General features: G+C 43.0%; 1 protein-coding gene across 2 annotated transcripts; it reads right to left on the reverse strand.

Moving 5' to 3' along the window:
* Positions 1 to 1,481: 1,481 nt before the first annotated feature.
* mfn2 (mitofusin 2) lies at positions 1,482 to 18,995 on the reverse strand. 2 transcript variants are annotated; one of them, XM_008282556.1, is made up of 18 exons: positions 18,846 to 18,995; positions 14,965 to 15,146; positions 12,058 to 12,193; positions 11,548 to 11,710; positions 11,313 to 11,437; positions 10,505 to 10,613; positions 10,228 to 10,335; positions 9,303 to 9,456; positions 8,737 to 8,804; positions 8,032 to 8,153; positions 7,783 to 7,909; positions 7,472 to 7,576; positions 5,853 to 5,955; positions 5,391 to 5,611; positions 4,671 to 4,826; positions 3,809 to 4,005; positions 3,527 to 3,661; positions 1,482 to 2,218 (listed from the first exon to the last, which is right to left on the reverse strand). In XM_008282556.1, the coding sequence occupies exons 2-18, from the start codon at positions 15,140 to 15,142 to the stop codon at positions 2,149 to 2,151; spliced, it is 2,277 nt and encodes a 758-aa protein (XP_008280778.1). In that variant the 5' UTR covers positions 15,143 to 15,146; positions 18,846 to 18,995; the 3' UTR covers positions 1,482 to 2,148. The 2 variants fall into 2 exon arrangements, with proteins under 2 accessions (XP_008280778.1, XP_008280776.1); XM_008282554.1 differs by lacking the exon at positions 18,846 to 18,995 and having other exon boundaries at positions 14,965 to 15,174.
* Positions 18,996 to 20,244: the final 1,249 nt, after the last annotated feature.

The raw sequence follows: 20,244 nt of genomic DNA on the forward strand, positions 1-20,244 counted from the left end.
TTATAGCATGGCCAAATCAACCACGGCTCTTTCAGGCACATCCACTACGTGGATTTCTCTCTTTCAGCGTTTTCGCACAGTTCCCAATTTAAAAAAGGACGTTTTTGAAATTACATTATATGCATGTTTTGTGTGCGAGACACTGATGTATAAGACGTAACTCTATCATACTGCAAAATCTAACCAGATGTGTTCAGACATCCGGGTATTTTCGGGTTAATGCACCGGGACATACTCAATCTTTTTCTGGCATACTATATCGTATGGGAGGCAAGAGCAGGTGGACCTTTGCAGCAACAGGCCGGCCCACATGTGCATTCAGTGCAAACAAAAGTGTTACTACCCAAAGAAAAGCTCTGAGCAGTGACGATGCAGACAAACGGCGCTCACTGCAGGTTAAAAACATGGTACAGAAGACGACTACAGCCACTTAAAAAAATACTCTGAGTTCTGACACAACTTTGAGATTCACGATTCTGAGTTTAATCCTCATTTTATGTTGGTGGAGAGAACAAAGCTGATTTGTGGACTTATTCTGATATTTGAAAGGCAAAACTCTTAATGACAAATCAGCTCAATCTGAGCCACAGCTTCACATCAACACATCGCACTGACGTCACTGATAAGAATCCCTAAAATGTGTTCATTAAAGACGTGTGGACGCCGGCTCTCTCACTGTTTCTAAATGATCGTAAATATACGTCAAACAGTTTTCGTAAGGTCCCAATCTTCTGCCAGAAGAGACTCCAGGCAAAGAGTCAGTCGTGCATTTTCTTCTGTCAAGAAATTCAAAGAGAACAAAACTCCCAACTGTCTGCGAACAACTAACGCCTCGCGTGTCTGATTCCTCAGGCCATCAAGCTCCAGTGTTTAAAATACTTCTTGCCAGTGCACTACTATTTCTGTTTCATTGACAAAGACTAAAGCTGTTTGAGGACATTACGGATCCTTGCAAAATAATAAACTACACATATGCAAACTGTAAAGCTTTACATGTTCAATGGGAACCACTGGGTTGGTTCAGACAGGTTAGAAAAGTCCGACTGGTTTGGGTTTAAACGGGGGAGTTGTCGACAGGAAAAAGAAAGAAGGAATAAAGCCATCGTTGTCTTTACAACATACAGGAACCAAATATTTTCTGCTCTGCTGTTCGACAAGATAAATCCTTTCAGTCACGTCACCTGCCCCAACAATAGATCCTTGTGAGAATTACGCTCAGAGGGAACGATAAAGGAAACGCATGTCGAAGCAATCCGACAGCTCATCTCTACTTCAGATGCGGTTAAAGTGAAGTTAACTGTTTGAGTAAATCCATCAGTGCGGGTGGTTTTGGTTGAGTCCCATCTCAACCAAAACCTTCTGGAAGGTTCGGTCCTGCTCACAGAACGAAGATTTAAAAGTGAGAAGTCGTTTCCATTTGTAAATGCCAGTGCTCCTGTTCTCAGGAATATTTCAAACAAACACCAACTCAAGCAAAGTCATTTGTGTGAAAAAAAGAAAAAACAAAAACAAAGCTTCATTTTCCAAATATACTACAGCATATAGAAATAAATTATTTTTCATGTCTTCAGTTCATAATCTACTTACATAAGCCACAGTTTTCCATTCCCTCACATGGGCTGTCTTCCTTCAGCACGACACTTTGTCCAGTGTTCAATATATATATATATATATATACAAAATCAAATGTACACAACTTCAAAGTGGCACAGGTAGGTGGAATTTTAAAGGAGAGCGTGGAGTCTGACAGAAGCTGGTTCGAGTCATCGGCAGCGCTCATGAGGACGCTCCTGCTGACGGCTCAAACCAACCTCCTGCTCATCACCACGGCTCAAGAGGACGGGAACGAGCATCGGGGGATTCACTGAGGACATGTTTAGTTCTGGAGTCGGTCAAACGTGTTGTTGGGAATTGTGACTTATCCTACTTTTACCTTTTTTTATTTGAAGAGCGATGAGCAGACCGTAGGACCCCTCCGAGCCATAACTCCCTTCACCCATGTAAGACAAGCAAACTACCCTTTTGATTTCTCCTCTTCTGCTGAGAATATTGTTAAATATTTCCTCTCATTAACTTCGACATACAGAAGTGTGAACCAAGCGTTCCTCTGGTGTGGTTTTAGTCTCTTAGTGGACGCTCCGCCTGCTCCTACTTGCTGTGGTGGAGGTACTGCTGGGTGAACATGTTGAGCTCGCTGTCCAGCCAGCCCGCCTTGTTTCTGGAAAACACACAAACACATCCTCGTCTCATTATCTTTGCATTCTCTTCACCAGTTGAATGAGTAGCCCTGACCCCATCCATAACCCAGTTTGAACCCTGAGATCAAATCTGAATCCTCGTTTAAATGGTTTGGTTCTCACAAATCCCACAAATGTAGAAAAACACACAGACGTTGGGCTTTAAGAGTCAACCGTGACAGCAGCCATCTTCAGAAAGCTCCTCTTTGGAAGCTGCTGCTTCAGCTGCTCGTGGATGGAAACGGGACAAACACAAACCTGTAACAACACTCCTCTGACACCTGCACTCTTTTACTTTTCCCAGGTATAATTTCCACAGCTTTGTGGAAAATTAGCTTCCAGAGTTGTTCTTTGTGCCGTAAATCAGGCTGTTAGTTCCCCACTCTGTGCTAAAGGAACACATCTGAACATGTGAGTGTGAAACAGACAGATGCAGCAGCAGAACCGACACTACTGGTGACGGACAAGCAGAGGAAAGATGAACTGGAACAAGTGCATATGTCCATATGTAAATGACTCCGAATAAAGTACTCCTTAATTCTTCGGCTTTTGGGGCACTTTTGTTTTTACCAATGTGGTGTAGGAGCAGGCTGCCAGTCTGTTCATGAGCTTGGAAGGACCACCAGCTTTAAAGGAAGGGACTCACATATGCTAACATGCATACACAAAGAGGGAGTGCGACTTCGTTCTCCACTAAGTACACCATTACTCTATGATATGTTTACATGGCACATAGGTGTTCGCTGCTATCTTAATGCAATGTGTCACTGCACCCTATTTAATGTAGGGTGGGGTTTCTACAACGTTGATTCTGCTCCCTACCACTTCACCGCTGCTATACTCCTCCAGAGGAGAAGGGCAGGAAAAATCCTCACGGAGCCCTTCCACCCAGGTCATCACCTCTTTGACCTGCTGCCCTCCATCAGGTCTCTGAGCACCAGGACATCCCGGCACCGGAGCAGCTCCTTCCCTCATGAACAGTCAGTAAACCACTAAAGACTCCTGTTGCACTACCGCCTGTGCAGTTCCTCAACTTCAGGTGCAATGTTGTTATTTAATCTGTTTCCTAATGCATTACTTGGTTTATGTCTCTTTTCATTCACGTAGTACCTTTATACTTTCCTTCTACATATTTTATTTAGAATTTCTTAGATCTAGATGTCTATATGTATTCTTGTCTTGTTATTGTTGTGTACCAGTCTCAAGCTCACTTGGCAATAAAAAGGCTTCTGATCCTGAACCGTCCCTCCGTCTGGCGGTTTACACACTGAACTCGGTGGGATACTTACCGCAGCAGCTTCGCCTTGCTCTGTAAGCTATCCAGCTGCTCAATCTTGCTGTTCATGTCAGAGATCTCATCCTCAAGGTTCTGACGAGTGATGTCTACCTGCTGGCAAAGCTGAGCGAACACACCTGCCAGCTCCCTGTGAAGCACACACACAGCAGGGACACAAACTGGGTTACAACACATTACAAAAACAGTCTGACAATGAAGTCATGTTAGGTCCTAAATGCTCTTTTTAATCACTGATTAACTTGCACCGAGATGGATAGTGCTACGTAATGCTCACTGCTGGACTTGGTGGCTGCAGTTGGATCCGGTGTAGCTGACGATGAGCTGCAGTTTCTCGCTGGCGTAGTCCACAAACTGTCTCTTGAAGACTCTTTCTTTGGCCCTGGTGGTCCAGGTGAGCCGCTCGTAGATGTAGAGCAGCCCGTACAGACCCACCGACAAGGCGATCAGACGCCAGCCCACTGCCTTCCAGATCTGCACAAAGGAAGGTGAAAGTCTGGCTGAACCTCCTCCTTTGGTATCTAAACACAGTGTGTCGCAGATTTGGACTGCAGGAATATGAGCTGCTACGACACGGGGTCAGCTTAGTAAAGATTACTGCTCATAATGGGTTGCTGGCTTAAAACAGGGATCTCCAACTCCAGTCCTCGTGAGCTACTGTCCTGCAGGTTTTAGATGTTTCCGTACTGTGTGTTGCAGCAGGGAAACTAAGTCTAAAACCTGCAGGACAGTCGCTCACGAGGAGCGGAGTTGGACATCCCTGGCTTAAAATGAATGAACAAAGTCACTACTAACGGATCCAGCAAGGGATACGTCGAACACGATTGAACTACGGGATGAAAACAAATGATGGAATGAATGTGAAGACGTCCATTATATTCACATATCTATTTGTCTTGGCTTTAAATACAACATTTTTCTTTACTTGCTTAATATTACATGCTTCCTGTTGCTTTAAAATAAAACTAAACCCTGTCACAATCTTTTAGATCAGCAAACACCCAAACAAAAACACAACTAAGCTACCGTCGCAACTTTTTCATCTCACCTTTTCCTCTTTAATCCATCACCTTTGACCATAAAACCATAAAAAAGTAATCAAGACTGATCCAATGCGTAGTGTCTGCGTGTACTCTTACCACACCACCGACCACGAGGACGCCCATGGAGGTGCGGGAGGTAAGTGAAGCGAGACCCGTCACCATGGAGACCATCAGCTCTTCCTGGGTCATGGAGCTTTGTGGGAATGGAGGCATGCTGGAGCTGACCGGAGTCAAGGCCATGGGCCGAGGAACCTGCAGAGAGACCACAGCTGAGGACGGTGCAGGGTGCAAGTGGTTCGGAGCGTCACGAAACAAGAAACCTAAAACAAGTTTGTGCAGTTAAAAAAAATATCCAACTTGAAAATGGCATTTGTACAAAACCTCACAGAACCACAGTTTAACAGAAGAATATGAAAACGTTCCTACATAATGGCCACCCATCGTGTTTTGAATCTATTTCGTATGTCGTCTGCCAAAAAAAAAACCTCAAGAGGTGAGATTTGATACTCTTGATTTTGCAGACAAACTTAGAGATATATGGAATGAGTCCTTCTAAAAAGTCAAACCAGATGCTTGATTGTCATGATGTCAAGGCACGGTTATCTTTGACCAGCAGGTTCTCCACAAGGCCAGGTCTAGAGACCGCATGAACCTTCACTTATTTGACATCTGTTCTGTAAGTAAGTAAACTGTGGGATCATGTCATTTGAGCCTTTCAGAGTAAGTGTGCTCTCTAGATGCTTCCCTGACTCATTCTCAGAAAACTGAAGAACCTGCTGGTCTGGGAAGGAGAGTTTCTGTTCCCGGAGGTGTTACCTGGTCGTTGTAGCCCATGAGGGCCCGCCGGGTGTTCTTGGGCCCGAGGAAGCGGTTGACCAGCATGGTCCAGCCCAGAGAGAAATGGAAGCTGATGTCCTCCTGAAAGTCGCTGCAAAGCTTGTCGCAAGCCAGGTCGTAGCTGAGGCTGAAGCACTGGCGAGGAACGAGCTTGTCGACCTGCTCTCTGACCGAGCTGGGCAGCAGAGGCTTCAGACCATCTGCACACACACACACAAGGACAGCAAAGACTTCAGTATGTACGTCTGGATGAAGACTGTATATTCAGACACACAGTGGAGTTAGACACAAGTTTCCACATGAGAACATTATTACATACAGACAAGTGAAGTAAAAGTCTTAAGTCACAAATCTACAGTCACATACGACAGTCAACCTCGACAGTGTAGCACATGAAACAGGTGGGTATTTGTGGGAAGTTGCAAACAGGACTCGTGTTACCGATCATGTCAGTCTGTGTGGCCTGCAGGGCGTTCGTGATGGAGGTAGAGCACCTCTCTGACATGTTCTTGCCCAGACCGTCCTCTATGTGCCGATGGAGTTCCTAGAAGAGAAAAGCAAAACGGTTGGAGTCTCCTTACATGTGCATCTACAACACTGCTGAAAAAACAGACCTGAAGCCTTAAAGGACTCCAGACTGAGTCAATGTAAACTGCTGCACATCAGCTATGTTAACAAGACGGACATGAACCCGTGTCTCAGCTGTACTGTTGCTCCGTCCTTCCTCTGTGGTCTGACTATGAACCAGTTCTTGTATCTCTGGTTGTGCCATAAACAGCTTTTCTTTTTGTACTCTTGTATGTACATCTTTTTTGGGCCACTTGGTGACTCTGTCATGGACTGTTACTCGTGTGCTTCTGGTACTCTGTATCCATTGATTTGTTTTAAGGTCTCTAAAAATGAAAACTCCCTCAATAACATACACAACGTAATAAATAAGACATGCAACACTATATGGCTGGTGTATAATTTGGTTAAACAGATTGTATTGGTCTATTTTGTGCCATAGATGAAAGTCATATTTATGGCCAATTATTATTATGAAGTAGAAAACGATCAATTCCAAAGAACATCTTAAAACTTAACACAAGGTGTCATTTGTATATGAGGCAACTTCAGGTATGAGGAAAGTGATGAACTGCTTGTGCATACGACGTCAGGATGTTGTTTTCCCCACTTGAGAGGTCCATAATGATTTAAGTGCTTTGTGTCTCAAACCCTGTGTAGATTCGGTGCCTCTGTCAGGTTGAGGTTTACAACTATCAGACTTTGGGCTTTGTTGAGGAGAAAGAAGACATGTTTGTTCAGGTCATTCTGATCTCATGTTTTCTGACCAGACATAAAACCTGTAACCCCGCTGCTCCAACGAACGCTACAGGAGGTCTTTCATCCCGACAGCAATAAGACACTTTAATGATTCAATCTAAGCACATTTGCACATTTCTGTTATCTCTTATATATTCTTGTGACTTTGTTGACTTTTTCTATATCATAGGTTCTATATTTTTATCTTATTTTATTTTACTTTATTTAATTTTCATTTTATACCCTAATAGTCTGTGTTGTTGTTTTGCTTGTTTACACCCTTTGTTGAATAGTCATGCTGCTGCAACACCTGAATTTCCCTCTGGGATTAATAAAGTCAGTCTAAGTCTAATAGAAAAGTTTAGGCAGGAATTGCATTTTTGGCACCTATGCTCATTAAATGATGTTGCAGAGTTGTGACTCAGGCTGGACTGTTCTTACATAACATGAATTCAGGGATGAGCAACGGTAAAGGTTTATTTGTAGCATGGCTATACATTCAGGATAAAATGCTTTGTCTTTAGGTGTTACGCTGATTACTGGAACCGTGTTACTGGACGACAAAGAGTAAAACAGATGCCAACATCGTTTATTCTGACAGTGGTGATTTAATTAGTCTGTGTCTTGGCGAGCATTCTCTTTGGTTGGCGCATTTTGACAGGGGTGTCTTTTGACTTTTTTTTTACTTTGACTTTGGCCTGTCCCATGCAGCTTACATGAAGAATCTGTTGAATATATATAAAGGTTCAACTCACGTTCTTGTAAACCTTGAGCACCACTGGCGACGGGTGGAAGTCCATGCGGAAATCATCCACCAGGACGTGGAGCTTCCTGATCTCTTCTGCCATGGCATTAGACACCTGAACACGAGCAAAGAGCATCAGCGTCTGTTAGGCTTCTTTCGTGACACATGTTGAACTTTTTTGGGTTTTAATTGTAAGTGGGTAAATTATTACATCCCACAAGTCTGTCGCTTCATAAATCTACTGATTCAAGACAGAACCGTAGCAGCTGGGAAGGCAGGTTTAGCAGAACCGGTGTGTTATGACGTCACATTGCTGTTCACCTGTCTCTCCACCTCCTCGGTAATCTTCTTGATTTTAGCTTTACAGTCCATGGTTAACAGGTCCAACTGCTTGTCTATGAACTCCAACCGGTCCTGACGGTCCTCTTTGGTGTCGAGGCAGTAGACTCTGCACACACACACACAGACACACACACACCATTAAACTGGAGATGGAGGTCTGTGCATATCGGCAGTGACTGATTTTTACAAACTAATGGCACATGCTGACCTACTGTTGGTCAGACTCACCTCTGCTCCTGTGCAGCAATGTGTACAGAGTCCATGATGCGGCGCAGGGCTTCAGAGATCTGCTTGGCCCTGACCGTGTGCTGCTCAAACTTTGTCTTCACCGCTGACTGTGAGATGCACTCCTAAACACGGAAACCGGCAATCCAAACATCAGGTCAAGAAAAAGAGGTGGATGAATCCCTGCTGAAATAACTTGACAGCTCAATCAAGCTGTTTTTCTTAAACTCTTAAACCAAATATGCAAAGTGTCCTGAAATGACTTCAGTTATGAATATGGCACGATACAAATAAAACTGTATGGAAAACGTATTGAAATAAAAGCCGAGCCAGGCCTCAGTATCACAAGTTGATATTAATTTTCTAAAGAAAGACTAACATTTGCAGGGAAACATGCTTGTTTGCCATCTTAGCCAAGTCACCTGCGTCCAGGTCAGATAACATCCCCAGAATATCTTTAGCTGAGCTCTGCATGAACACAATGAAGCAGGGGGACAATGGTAGCCTGCAACCGGTGTTGAAGTGTTTCTAAGAAATGTCTGAGGTGCGTGAGTCAGGTGTTATAATAAATAACAGAGACCGAATTAAACCACGAAAACAAGAACAACAGATGAACTAATGTATAGATGTATCAGTGTATTCCAGTCGGTGACTTGCTAAGATCACTTAAAATCTTGTCCCTACTTGTTACACCTACGATGATCTTACCTCAAATCGCCTCTCAAAATTCTGGAACTCAAACATTCTGGCTTGAAATCCTTCTGCAAGAGCTCCACCTGAAACAGAAAAAAAAAATTGCTAGTGGCTATATGGGATTTTTCTTAATCTTTTTTTTTTTTTTTGTCTGCTGACAGTTTTATGGGATTTACTATTAATGACAATGAAGCTGAAGCTAATAGCACTAAACCCAACAGGAGTAGCCTGGACAATGTGCCCACAATTCAAATACCACTCAACAGCAACTTGAGGATCTCAAAAAAAAGAGCTTAAGGAGTTGATCTGGCCTCCTCAATCCTATCAAGCATCACAGCAAGAACAACACTAATCCACAGAAGCACCACTCGGATCTGCTGTCAACGTGCTGGTGTCACACTTCCCAGAGGTTCTACGTCCATGCCTGAGCTGTTATAGCAACACAAAGGGAACCTAATGTAGCACATACGTGTAAACCTTGCCCTTTTTTCCTAAATATTTTCAAACTTTTTGTGGTTTCACGTTTGAAAACCAGTTTTCATCGCAGTCCTGTCAAACTCTACACTGATCACTGTTTGTACCTGCTTCTGGCATTCCTTGAGCCTTCTGCACTCGAGCCTGGAGAACCTCCTTGGCAGATACGAAGAAGATGCGGTCGCTGGCCTGGGCTCGGTCGACCAAACCCAGCTCATCCACCAGGAAATTGGTGCAGCGATCCATGTGCTGCCTGCGGACCTGACAGAGCAAGAAAACGCTTTAACGAACGTGAATTGCAATGATGGATGCAGCTGAGGATAAAAAATCTGTGGGGACGCAGCTTCTTTGTTGACACCAATGACTGTGAGCAGAGGACACAGTCTGGTTTAGTTCAGTATTTTAGCTGATCACTCCATCACTTAGCAAATAAGTTAAGAGCAGCAGAGAAAACCAAAATGGGAATTTTACGTAATTTTATTTTTTGGCCTTTGTGCATTTATTGGATAGTGTAGTCAGAGAGAGACAGGAAAGTAGGGGAGAAGAATGGGGGAACGACATGTGGGAAAGGGTCATGAGTGGGATTCGAACTCATGACCTCCACATTGGGACTGTAGCCCTGCACATGGGACGCCAGCTCAACCAGGTGAGCTATAGCGGCGCCCCCCGATATGGGAATTTTAAACAATGCTGCCCCCCTATACACACACTGACATTTCTTGAGCATCTCCTAGAGGCAAAATACGTATTATGCCGCACTTTCTGAAAATCTGTTTATCTACAGACAATAGCACAAGTTGCTCAGTGACATGCGTGACCCAACTACCACAAACATGCCGTACGGTCTGCCGTATGAATGCAACACTCAGCAGTGAGGAAGCAGCTTTCGGTGCTTGGAGACCCATAAATTAGTATAAACCAAAAACAAAACTTGATCGGACATCCCTGCAACAACAGTCACATACCAGTGCTTTATGCATACATCATACAAAATACAAATATGAATGCTTTTCCAATGTGAAACTGACTAACCTCCTCCATATACTCAGGCTCTGAGGCAGACGCATCCCAGCGGTTGTTGAGGATGAAGATGTTGGGACTGGAGAGCCGCTCGTTGACTTTGTGAAAAAATGACTTCTCCTGTAGAAATAATTTGCAATCGTTTAAAAGGGGGCATTAGCTGAACTTAAGGTGAACTTGAATCACATTTCAATTCCATCAAAAGTCGTGCAGATTATTTCAGTGCTGTCAATACAATTCATTCAGTTCTGACAGCTTCTGGATGAAGCACACAGCAGTCACAGCTCACCGTCTGCATGAGGGTCGACTCAGAGTTGGCTACCAGAACAAACACATCCGCATCCAGGCAGAACTTGTCGATCCAGCTGTCCAGCTCTGTGGTGACATCGATACCTGGGCTGGAGGGGGAAAGTAGAATAAGCCAGCGGTCTTCAACCTTTTTTGCACCACGGACCGGTTTTAAGCAAGAAATTTTTCTACAGACCGGTCATTACGTACATAACAAATAATAATAGTTTTTTTTCTATTGAAAGGTTCATAAATGAATAAAATTAATTTTTATTGCTTAATATGTTTACTTTTTCTCTGTCTCAGTATTAAGTCTCTCCCACTTTCCAAAGCAGCTCTCCTGAGATGTTTGTTTTTGACTGACGGCTTCGTTTAGCAGCCGGGCATAAAAACTGACAGTCAAGTGCGGGAAACGAACACAAACCGAAGTGACGGGAAGACAAGCTAGTCATTTTTCAAAATAAAACACCCTGCAGACTCCGCTGGAAATAAAAATAAACCAATAAAACGTTTTTATTCTATCTGTGCGGCCCGGTACCAAATGACCCACGGCCCGGTGGTTGGGGACCGCTGGAATAAGCCACTACTCTACAAGAGACAAGTGTCTGGCATCCTCCAGGCTGTCATTGTAAGGATTAATGTCTTACCTGGTAAAATAAAGATTTAATGACATGCAAAAATGAAATGATCTTCCTATACGGTGTGTCTGGCCACTTTCATAATGGCTACAACTACATACAAGCCCCCTCCCAAATCGGTAAAGATGCTGTGACTGAACCCAAAACACAGCAACACAACTGGGGTCTAACCTGTCCAGTAGAACCAGATCATCCCTTAGCAGAGCGCACTTCCCTTTAGGCCACATGACACAGACCAGGCTGCCTGCATCCAGGTCCTCGTCCTGGTGGAGAGCATGAGCCAGCTGGTTCACCGTCTGCAATCACACACGCAACATCAGCATCAGCTTGGTCTTCATAGACAGCCGTATCCCACAGAGTGGAGTCGTCATTTTGTGATGGACAAAATCCCTGTAGGTGTTCTGACCTTTATGCTCTTCCTCTCCTCAGAGCCTTCGGTGAGGAGGAAGGCCTCGTTGCCGTCCGTGCCCTCCACCCTCAGGAAGCAGTTGGTGGTGTGTCCTATTCCGGACGGCAGAACCTTATCGCAGAGCATGGCATTGATCACGGAGCTCTTCCCGTTACTGGTCCTGCAAAAAAACATGTAAGAAGCCTGTCAGCAGCGTCTCAGGCCTGTAAACCTGCAGTCTTTCAAGTTAACTTAAATCTGCTTTAAAGGACTCATATGGTTTTTGCCGTAGTTATAAACTTTGAGGTATAAAATAAAAGCTGTTCGGTTATGAAGACATTTACTTGTGCCATTCCTGAACCCCCTGAGGACTGAGCATGTGACACTTTGATTTGCTAAAAATATATAAAATGCAAATTTAACATCTTTTTTCTAAAATATTATGGCTGCAAGACAATTTAATAATTCTTATTACTCAGTATAGCTAAAGGTATGACTAGACAGCGTGTAAGCAACACGTATACATACCTCCCAAAGAAGACCACCTTCATATGACGGCGGGCCAGAACTTCTCCAATCCCTGCTACTTTAGCAAGGTAACCCCGGACCTCCTGGACCTGCTCCTCTGTGGTGACGGGGTCCAGCTCTTCACTCTTGTAAGCATCTAACATTTGAAGATCATCGGACAGACTTTAGTAAAACGACGGAAGCATTTCACATGTACAGAGGAGTTTTTTTGGCCAAAACGTAAATAAAATGCAATATTCTGATTTTCATTTCCACATGCTTATATGGGCATTCAATGAGCATCTTAAAATGAAAACAGTATTTGACATTTCATTTTCACAGATGTAACCTAATGTACTCTGCAGCTGGCAACAGAGAGCCACCGCAAGGGAAACGTGAGACAACCCAGGCCGGGAGTAGCTGGTTAGCAGCGGCTAAAGTTGCTAACGATGCAGCAAGGCGTGAACACAAGTAACTACATGCAGTGAAAATATTAATCACAAAATCAGAGCAAAAACAGGATGTTGAGTTCAAGTAACAGGCTTAGTGCCCAGGCAACCATATGGATACTAGTTTAAATAAATCTGTAGATGGTAGGATATGATCTTTTGACAACAGGTGGAGAGGAAACTAATAGCTCACACTTCACATACTCTTTTGTTTCTGAGCTAACACATGTTCAAGCCTGTGCAGGTGCAACATGCTGACACAGCAAAAGAGAGACATGCATTATTTCACCTCACATGCCCCTCTCTCCCTCCCTCCCTCCCTGGTGAGACATTGTTCCCGGCCAGGCACACTCCCCAGTGACCAGGGCTACCCCAGGTGGACAACACACCTCACCACATCATCAAAACTGTTCAGCTCTAGAAACAAGAGCCCAACACGCCGACGAAGCTGATGAACCATTCATGGGACGTGTGTCACGATACTAAAATACTGACTTTGATACAAAACCTGCTTACATAAATCAATACTCGACATTGAAACAACACCACAGCAAAAACTTAAAATATCAGGAAAAGTAACGGAATAACTGAAGAAACCATTTTGGTTTTTCCACCAGTTGAGTGGGTCCTCGGAGGCATTTATCTTTCATTTTTTTGTACACAACTTGCAAGGTTGCCAGTAATTTCTCAGACACCATCGCTTCCAGGGCTTCATGGAGACTGCTGGATGTATGATGTGAATATAAAGCTGAACATCCTAAACGCCGGGACCGTGTCCTCCAGGATTCAGTTATATAACGGACTGTGACTGCACGTCCAGATGTCAGAGCACAGAGATGCTGCTGTGGGAGTTGTGCTGGAGCAACTTCAGTGGTCTCGTTGTGCAGCTTTGAGGTTTCACTACACGTGAACTGTTTCCTCCCTGGCGTCTCGTATCTTTGGCTCAACAGCTGCATCGGGTTCCGAGTTGTGACGTCCATTTTTTTTGTTCTACTGTAAATATTGGCGCCTGATCAACACAGATAAACTCAGCGTTGTTTAAACTGAGTGGCTGTGTGGGGGGAGGGAGACGGATAAATCACGCTCACGTTTCAGTTCCTTAACACTTGAATTTTGAGTTTGAAAAGCCCGTGTAGATTTTTGAGAGAACCTCTTCTCACTAATCTTCATTTCTAAATGGAATTTGGCTAAAGACACATTTTAAAGAATGTGTACTGACTTCACTTTTGTGTTTAGTCGACTTTAGCGTGCAGACTAATGATCCTGGGTTTGAGCTTCATCGCTACGCAGCGCCAGACGTATGAGCAGTGAAATTGTAGTTTACTGTTGTTCCCTGTTAAATGTCTATTTTCTTTAAGTTAACTTTATATTTTAGATTCAACAAACCGTCTTGGTAGGTCTCACTTTGCTGAGTGCATTTTCTAATAACAGGAATAATTATTGACAAAACAAACATGCCGTGTTTTGCATGACAACAACAGGCTGACAAACGGTTTCTACTCGTGGTCCATCACACTTCTGAGCTCAAAACAACAACGCACAGTGTCACTTTCAATAACGCTGCTTAGGTGCAATCTCCTGCCCGTATTCATTCTATTTTATTGGTTTTTATTTGATCTCATTATCTGTATATATATAGATGGTATCTTGAAGACAGAACATCAATGCACACACATGTTTAGATGTATATAACTATCTTACAAATATTAAGAACAATTCACCAAACCAGCATCTATAAAACTTCATTAAAATTAGATTGCACTGTTGAGGATGATTTGAGTTTATTCACTGTACACAAAAAGTAAAATTAAAGCAGAATTACATGAAATGTTTGGTAAATGATTTATGAGTCATTAGAAGTCATAGATATTGTTTTACGTTTACTCGTAAATTCAGCTCCAGTACGTTTACCAACTGAGGTTTTCTTCACTCGGTAGAAAAACACTGAAGACGTTTTTAGCATATTTAACATCAGTCACAGAATTGAGCCGTTAACGTTTAATTTCTTTTCTTTTGGAGCCATTCAAAGCCCCATGTTATGATTTACATTATCATTTATTTGCTATCTGTCAACTTGAGCAACACGTTAAGAGAGTCTGGATGGCCAGCGTTCTTTTTGTTTTCTCATTACATCATTAATGACACTTGAACTTGGAATTCCATATAAATCACAAATTTATCTTACTCGCAGTGAAACAGAGAGTACTGTCTATACCTTTGCTCTCAAACCTTTTTTTTCTTATTGTAAACCTATTCTGTTTGCATGATAAAGAAGTAAAACTAACTCCACACTTGTTCAGTACTCAAGTTAATATAATGGGACTGAGTTCATCCTTGTTTTGTGTTTAAACTAGTGACACAGAAACGTTGTCGTAAGATAACTATTATGTGAAACGACCAACGATTCATTCAGCATGACATTCAAATTATATAGATTATACAAAGAGGGTTAGTGAGTACTTGGCAGGTGAGATCGTACCTTCCAGAAATGAAGCACTCTCCTTGATGTAGGCCCCCAGCTGCTCGAAGATCCCGTTGATCTTCTTCTTCGCTGTGACAAAATGCTTCAGCGGCGACGCGTTCACTTCTGCCATCATTCTCTTTTCCTTCTTGCCGTGAAATGGGTTCGTGTTGGGTCGTGGGAAAACCAGAGACATGGCACTGGACGGAGGACAAAACATCACAAACAATTAGAATCGTGTAACCGAAAAGGGTGGTGAAAGAAAAGGAGACGCAAACATTTACAGAACAGGTGGCACAAATGCAGTTTATTTTATACACCTTGTCACTGCAAGTGTCCCAATTACAGCCCACAGGGGTAAATGGTGCATGTATTGATCTGAATCGAGCGCTACATGACGTCCAGTTTGGAGGGTGGATCACAACCAGAAGCGGAGCGTTTTGCTGCTGCTGCAGCGACAGACTGCACCGACCTGTTTACGTTTTTGTCTCCACCCAAGGAGACAACGGACCTTAGATTAACTGATAAAAAACAAGGTGCAGCCCTCATCAAAGTTATGTATCTGAAGAGTTAGAGTTAGCGCTCTCTCCTAATGGTGCTGGTTATACTGAACAAGACGTAAGCTAATTTAGTCGTTAATAATTAGGTAGCGTTTGGATCACCCAACAAAATAAGCATTACGTCAGAAGAAGTACAGATAAGCCACCCATAATGCAGATACTGTCATCGTCAGCTAACCTACAGGACAAAGTAAGGACCTTGGATTTGTCAGGACCCACAAACTTTGTAGACAAGTACGTATCCAAGGTTCTTGTCGGCCCTAAATGCCACCCACAGCTCAATGTCCCCCTCCTTCACATGTGGAGTGGTGAGGATCACTACATCCGTGTCCACAGTTTGCAGGGCGATCATCTAAAACCCTTTTCTTGTAGCATCTGCTGCATTGAGGAGAATCATAGTATCTGACCTTCATACGAGCAACAGGCAATCTTATCTAATTCTTGTGGGTCCGTAAATGGACAGTACTGTTTGGTAGTCAACATTTGGACAACAAAACGGTTTCCTGGAAATAGATGAAAACAAATCAGAGCTATTTTGCTTTCTGGTCAGGAAGCTTGTGGAGTTGTTGACTACAAAACATTAATTAGGACTCCAGGGACTGAAGAGCTTTGAGGTCACCTCTTTGAGTAAGCCAGTCCAGCCCTGAATTGTTATGGTAAATGCTAAACGCACTTATATAGCTTTAATCCAAAGCGCTTTACAATGTGTTTCTCATTCTCACACACATTCATACACCAGCTGCCATCCAAAGTGCTGCCTGCCATTGGGAGCAACTTCGGGTTCAGTGTCTTGCCCAAGGACACTTCGACTGTGGAGGGGCGGGGGATTGAACCGCCAACCTTGCAACTGGAGGACAACCCGCTCCAACACTTATGTTTGGGCTGCATGGTGGGAGCATCACAAGGGCTATTAAACCTTAAGCAACACCACCATTAAGTCAATATGGAGGAGGAGGCCGTGAAGGAGACAGAGAAGAATAGATTCAACAACAATAAAATAATCAAACGTGTCTCTAAAAAAAAAAAATCTTTTCATTCCTTTTAATACTCTACTGAACAGATTATGAGATTGTATCTGATAAGATTGTAAACCTTGATCATCAAACTATATCGTCAGACACCACCTTTAATGTGTTCTGTGGGCTTGGCTCAGGAGATAAAATGCATAGTTTAGTTATAGTAAAAAGCAAAATGGCTGCCACTGAGGAAGAAAAAGGGCTACACTCATTCACAATAGCTAATGCAGTACTCGGGCTGCAGAGTTCAATGAATGTTACATCACGATGTTGACCTCCTACAAGCGAACATGATGGACTGAGACGTTTAAAATGTTTTTCTCACAAAAACATCTGCTAACATAAAACAGCCCATGAAAATAAAATCACTTGAATGTCAACTTAAGAGCCTTATTTTACTTTTCTCTGAGCCGTTTTTTGGTGTATGAACGTCAACTACTTAGCAGCATGTAAGGCTGGTTAATACAGTTATGAAAAGAAAAAAAGTCACTGGGGAGACCAAATCACGCGCTGGTGCAACCAACTATGAATGTTGTTAGCAGCATATAGGAAGAAAGGTTAGTCAGGAGCCCAGCCATGGCCACCGGTAGGTGTTCTGATGATGGCCCCTTTATCTGCCAACGTTCTGAACCTGTGAGGTTCCTGCTTTTGTGAAAACATGCGGCACAAATCACCTGCACCAACAGCTGACAGTAAATTTTTTGTCCAGTTCCACTGATGGTGTTAAGGAATTTTAAGGAATCCATCCATCCATCATCTATACACCGCTTAATCCTCACTAGGGTAATGGGGGGCTGGAGTCTATCCCAGCTGACTCAGGGTGAAGGCAGGTTCACCTGGACAGGTAACCAGTCTGTCACAGGGCTACACTTAGAGACAGACAACCAAGCACACTCACCGAGCCACTTTGCAGCCCTTAAGGAATCCATCTTGTAAATTAACTACATTAAGTGTTAAAATGTCAGTGATGGAGAAAATACTCACATCCTCGGCTCAAGTAAAACTACTGATACCACAACGGAAAAGTCAGCGCATTAAAAATGTTACTTAAAGTAAATGTACGTCAGTATAATCAGGAAAACGAAATGTGGTGAAAGTGAAAGTACTCAGAAAAAGGTTTAATAGGGTGGTTATGCTTGAATATGATCATGTTATAGTATAACCATCATATTAAATATATTTGGGAACAACTAGGAATGCATTCATTATTGGTGAGTATTATTCTAAACTTTTATTTTCTGTTTTCAGTTAACAGACTTGAAATTGTAAAGCAGAGTCAGTAATAAAGATGTGCTGTAACTTCGTCAAACAAACTGTGTATTAAGGGCACTCTGTGATGTTTTTAGATGTAAAGTCTCCCCGAAATCACTTCACCCAACAAGTATCACTGCGTGTCGTCCCTTCATGTGATAGTTCAGTTCAGGCTTGTGCAGTGTTGACAGCTACATGGGAATGTTAGTACGCTGGACCTGGCACAGCTCTTATGAAACCTGACCAGGGTGTCATATAGACATGAAGCAGACACATTAAATTGCTGTCAGATAAGCGGGTCCATGTCTGAAAGGAGCTTTAGTCTGGAGCCTCGCGTACTTGCTAGCTGCTTGCTGCTCATCATTATTTCCAATACAGTTACTGCAACAGCTTGTTAGACAGCAATTCAATGTAGCACACACAGCTGATCCTGGGGCATCCGCTCAGTTTCACATTAGTGCAGTCCAGACCAAATCTGACCAGTTCTACATCAAAACCCACTCACATTAGATCTGCAACACGGGACAAGCAGCTAGTTGACTGTACGGTTGATCAGCTGCAGGGTTGATTAATTAATCTGCAGCTTCACGGTGACAGCGTCCACCGCCTCCTGAACGGCGAAGGCCATTACTCAGCGATGACCTTTCACACAGTTTGAAGGTAGCGCTGCACGTCGCAAACTAAACGTCGTTATAAAAGAATTACAATCTACTACAATGATTACTGCACATATCAACGACACATTCATCTAAATTCTCGTACATTATCGTTGACTTTAACAGTTGAACAAGCTAGCCTGTGTTACGACTGTCACATTAAGTAGCACAACGCTGTATTCCGGGCTAATTCTTTCTATGATAGTCAAACGTCCGTCTGTCCTGGTGTTAGTTTAGTTATTTATGTTCTAACTTTGCTATTCCTGCTTGACATGGTAACGCCCCAACTCCATACAAGCTAGTGCTAAATTACAAGCTAACTAGCCTCACATCTAAGTTAACTTAGGTTAGCCGCTAACGCTAGCTGCTGCACTAGCTTGCCGAATAAGTGTCTCGGTTACGGTTTAGTGACTCACCGTGGTTGGGAGTCGTTCCTCACAAACAACCCTCTTGCATCCTGGCTCCTCGGCTTCTGAAATCTCTACAAGCTAACCAGCTGCTAATGTTACTACGCGACTGGCTGTTAGTTGGAGTTAGCTATCTCTGCTAAGTGAAGGGGAGAGCTTCTTCTTCTTCTACTACTTCTTCTTCTGCTGCTGCCACTGCTTCTTCTTCTTCTCTTGTTTTGGGTACGATTGGCAGTTGGCAACCCAGATTAATGACACAATGCTGCCACCTACCGGACTGGAGGGTGCACAGCGGAATGGCGGAATTGCAATACAGTGCAATAGAAATTGCAACGAAATTAGTCCATAATCTCTTAGTGCATGATAAATAAATAAATAAATAAATACAAAATGCATAAAGTAGGTAGTAGGAATTGCTACTAGGTGCTGAGATCCAGGCGGTTGTAAGTGTTTGACAGGGTTCAGTTCTCTTATGGCTCTGAGGTTGTCTGTGATTTGATGGACCTGAAGCGTTTACCTGAGGACAGTGGGTCAAACAGATGGTGTCCAAGATGGGATTGGTCCTCAACAATGTTTGCTGCTTCACCGAGGTAGTGAGAGCTGAATAAGTCCTCCACAAAGAAGGCAGTGAACAGCCAATGATCTTCTAGGTGGTGTTGATGATCCTCTGGTGATGTCCACCGCTGAGCAGCTGGAGAACTAGTGATACAGAACACCAGCAGGCTCTCGACAGAGCAGTGGTGAAAGGACATTAGCAGCTTTTCCTGCAGGTTTTTTCTTTTTCTGAGGATTCTCAGGAGTTGCTCTGGCCAAGAGTGTGCAAAAGGAGGCTACTTTGAAGAATCTTAAATACAAAACATATTCTGGTTTAACACTTACTTTGTTTACTACATAATTCCATGTGTGTTCCATTATAGTTTTGATGTCGTCACTATTAATCTACAATGTAAAAAATAATTCAAATAAACTAGGTGTGTCCAGTATTATATATTAATTATAACATGGTTGATAAAACAAACAGGTTCAGTCCTTTGCTTGTCCAACGTGTCCACAGACGGCTTTTAGGACCTTCATCCTGGACTGGCCACAAGAAAGTTCATGTTTATGACACACTGGATGCTTCGTAAATATTATTTATGTCCAATCTATGGTTGTATTAAGAAAATGACATATAGTGTTGTCTTTTCATGCTTTTATAACTGAATTGTGATTGTTTTTCTCCTGAATTGTGTATATTATAGACATTACACATACTGTATATACACAGGACCTGACATTTTGTGAGGATGAAGTAATAGTGAAAGGCCAAGCCCCTCCATGAGAGGTAGCTGCACCAGTGTTTGGAAAAGGCCGGTCTGAAAGATGTCACCGAGGCCCTGATCATGGTGCCACCAGAACTCCACAGAGA

The sequence above is a fragment of the Stegastes partitus genome, unplaced genomic scaffold (genome assembly GCF_000690725.1).
Source record: "Stegastes partitus isolate 25-593 unplaced genomic scaffold, Stegastes_partitus-1.0.2 Scaffold276, whole genome shotgun sequence".
NCBI lineage: Eukaryota > Metazoa > Chordata > Actinopteri > Pomacentridae > Stegastes > Stegastes partitus.